Source organism: Telopea speciosissima, chromosome 3, assembly GCF_018873765.1.
Source record: "Telopea speciosissima isolate NSW1024214 ecotype Mountain lineage chromosome 3, Tspe_v1, whole genome shotgun sequence".
Classification (NCBI taxonomy): Eukaryota; Viridiplantae; Streptophyta; class Magnoliopsida; order Proteales; family Proteaceae; genus Telopea; species Telopea speciosissima.
Genome location: NC_057918.1, coordinates 64380979 through 64382871, shown reverse-complemented (window position 1 = coordinate 64382871; position 1893 = coordinate 64380979). Strand labels below are relative to the sequence as shown.

At 46.2% G+C, this 1893-nt stretch overlaps 1 protein-coding gene across 1 annotated transcript; it reads right to left on the bottom strand.

Annotated features, from left to right (window-relative positions):
- On the bottom strand, positions 1 to 1492 carry LOC122653768 (chromatin-remodeling ATPase INO80-like). The gene has a single exon (XM_043847706.1). The coding sequence runs from the start codon at positions 1479 to 1481 to the stop codon at positions 15 to 17; it is 1467 nt and encodes a 488-aa protein (XP_043703641.1). The 5' UTR covers positions 1482 to 1492; the 3' UTR covers positions 1 to 14.
- Positions 1493 to 1893: the final 401 nt, after the last annotated feature.

The window sequence follows — 1893 nt, the reverse complement described above, 5'->3', positions numbered from 1 at the left end:
AGAAAAAATAGAAATCATCCAGTGATGGAAGATGGGTCGGGTCTTCTGTTAGATGATAGTTGGTGTTGCTGAAGATCAATTAATTCGAGTTCTTTGTGTCGAAGGAGAAGAACCATTTTCTCATTTTCAAGCCTCATTCTCTCGTTCTCGAGCTTCATTCTCTCCATCTCCCTCTCCTTTTTCCCACTAAATTTGATCCATTTCAATCGCTGCTTCTCCAGCTCGAACGCTTCGTACTGGTAGCTCACTTTCTGTTCTTCCAATTGCAACGATTTGCTCCTCACCCACTGCCTCTGTTCCCATTTGCTCTTCGTCCCATCTTGAACCACACTCATCAATTCCGAACTCAGTTGCTGCATTGCAGGAGACAACGAAGTCGGAGATGAAGGTGGAGGAGAAGTAGAAGAAGACAACATCAACATTCCCCTTCTCGCCCTCTTCTTGGATCCCAACTCCTCTTCTTCCCCTCCTCTGTACTCGTTGTGACTCTTCTGACCTCTACCGTTCTCCATCTCTTCTTCCTCTTCATCGTCATCATCATCATCGTCGTCATCATCGCCGTCGTCTTCATCTTCATCATCTCCTTCCTCTTCTCGGATTCCTCCCCTATCCACCTTCAATCCCTGTGTATCAGCCCCACTTCTTGAACCAGCAAGAACACTGTTATTTTCAGAGGAATGGAGGCAACGCTGATTCGGTGAATGGTGGGTAGAGTCCACGGAAACCTCGGCGGACTGATGGCAAGCAGCGGCGGCGGCGGCGCCAGCTCCACCACCGCCGGCGCAGCTATTATGGTAGGCGCACATCTCCCTGAAAAAGAGGTGCTTTGAATTGAGTAATTTCCTCACCTCTTCCTTCATCTTGAGGGAGAGATTTTCCATTGTGTCTAGTAAGCTTTGGTTTTCCACAACCTTACAAGCCGTTCCCTTTCCGAGAATATCGTTAACCCTCTTGTACCTCTTGTTGAGGTCATTGAACTTATCTTCACACTGCTGTGGAGAAACATAGAAACCCTTTTCCATCATCGCTCGAGATACCGATTTCCACTTGCCTTTCTTCTGCAACAACCCACCAGATTTCTTCTTGCCGTTGGTAGAAGGGTCGGTGACTTCGCCACCACCATCATCGCCTATGTAGAAAACGACCATGATGAGTAGCTTCACCATATTATCAGTCCATTTCATCCTGTGCCAAGGAGACGTTCGCTTCTTGGCGTCTCCGCCACCTGCTTCTCCGGCGAACCCAGGTTCGTCTTCATCACTCCATGTCGTTTGCTGCTGTTGCTTGCCTTTGGTGTTGTAAGGATAGACTTGTTGTTTCACTGCTGTTTGTGGAGATTGCGAGTGGTGGTCAGTGTCGTGAGTAGGGAAGTTCACCATCTGCTGGTGCTTGTGTTGTTGTTGGTGCAGAGGCATCTCCAAACCCAGCATTCCAGAAGCCATGCCCGGAAACAATCCTCCCGGAATTCCATTGGTGTCCATAAGTAAGAAGAAACTGGATCAAACGAACTGAAATTGAAATTCAAAGAGAAACTAATTGAACCAGAAAGACCCAAAAACTGAACATTAAAAAATTTTAGAGAAAGAGACAGACTGTATCAGAGCTGCAGGACTACAGCTATTAAAGGAATCTTCATCAGAGCCCAGAATTGCAGAACTCAACTTTACAAGATCTTTCACTTTATTCGACTAAAATCAGGATAAAAAACAGATCTTTAGAGCAAGGAGAGATAGAGAAAGGGGTATTTGACATTAAGAAGCAAAAGCAATAGAGGGATAGAGTCATAAAGAGGATGGAATAGAGATGGACTACAGAGAGAGAGAGAGAGGAGAGAGCAAACAGTTTTCAGTAGAGGCGTAAGGGGTGGCTGGGGTGAATGAAATGTGCTCACTC

What these genes read in the sequence shown, in the direction of transcription:
- LOC122653768 (XM_043847706.1), bottom strand. Translation starts at nt 1,481, where the DNA reads ATGGACACCAATGGAATTCCGGGAGGATTGTTTCCGGGCATGGCTTCT.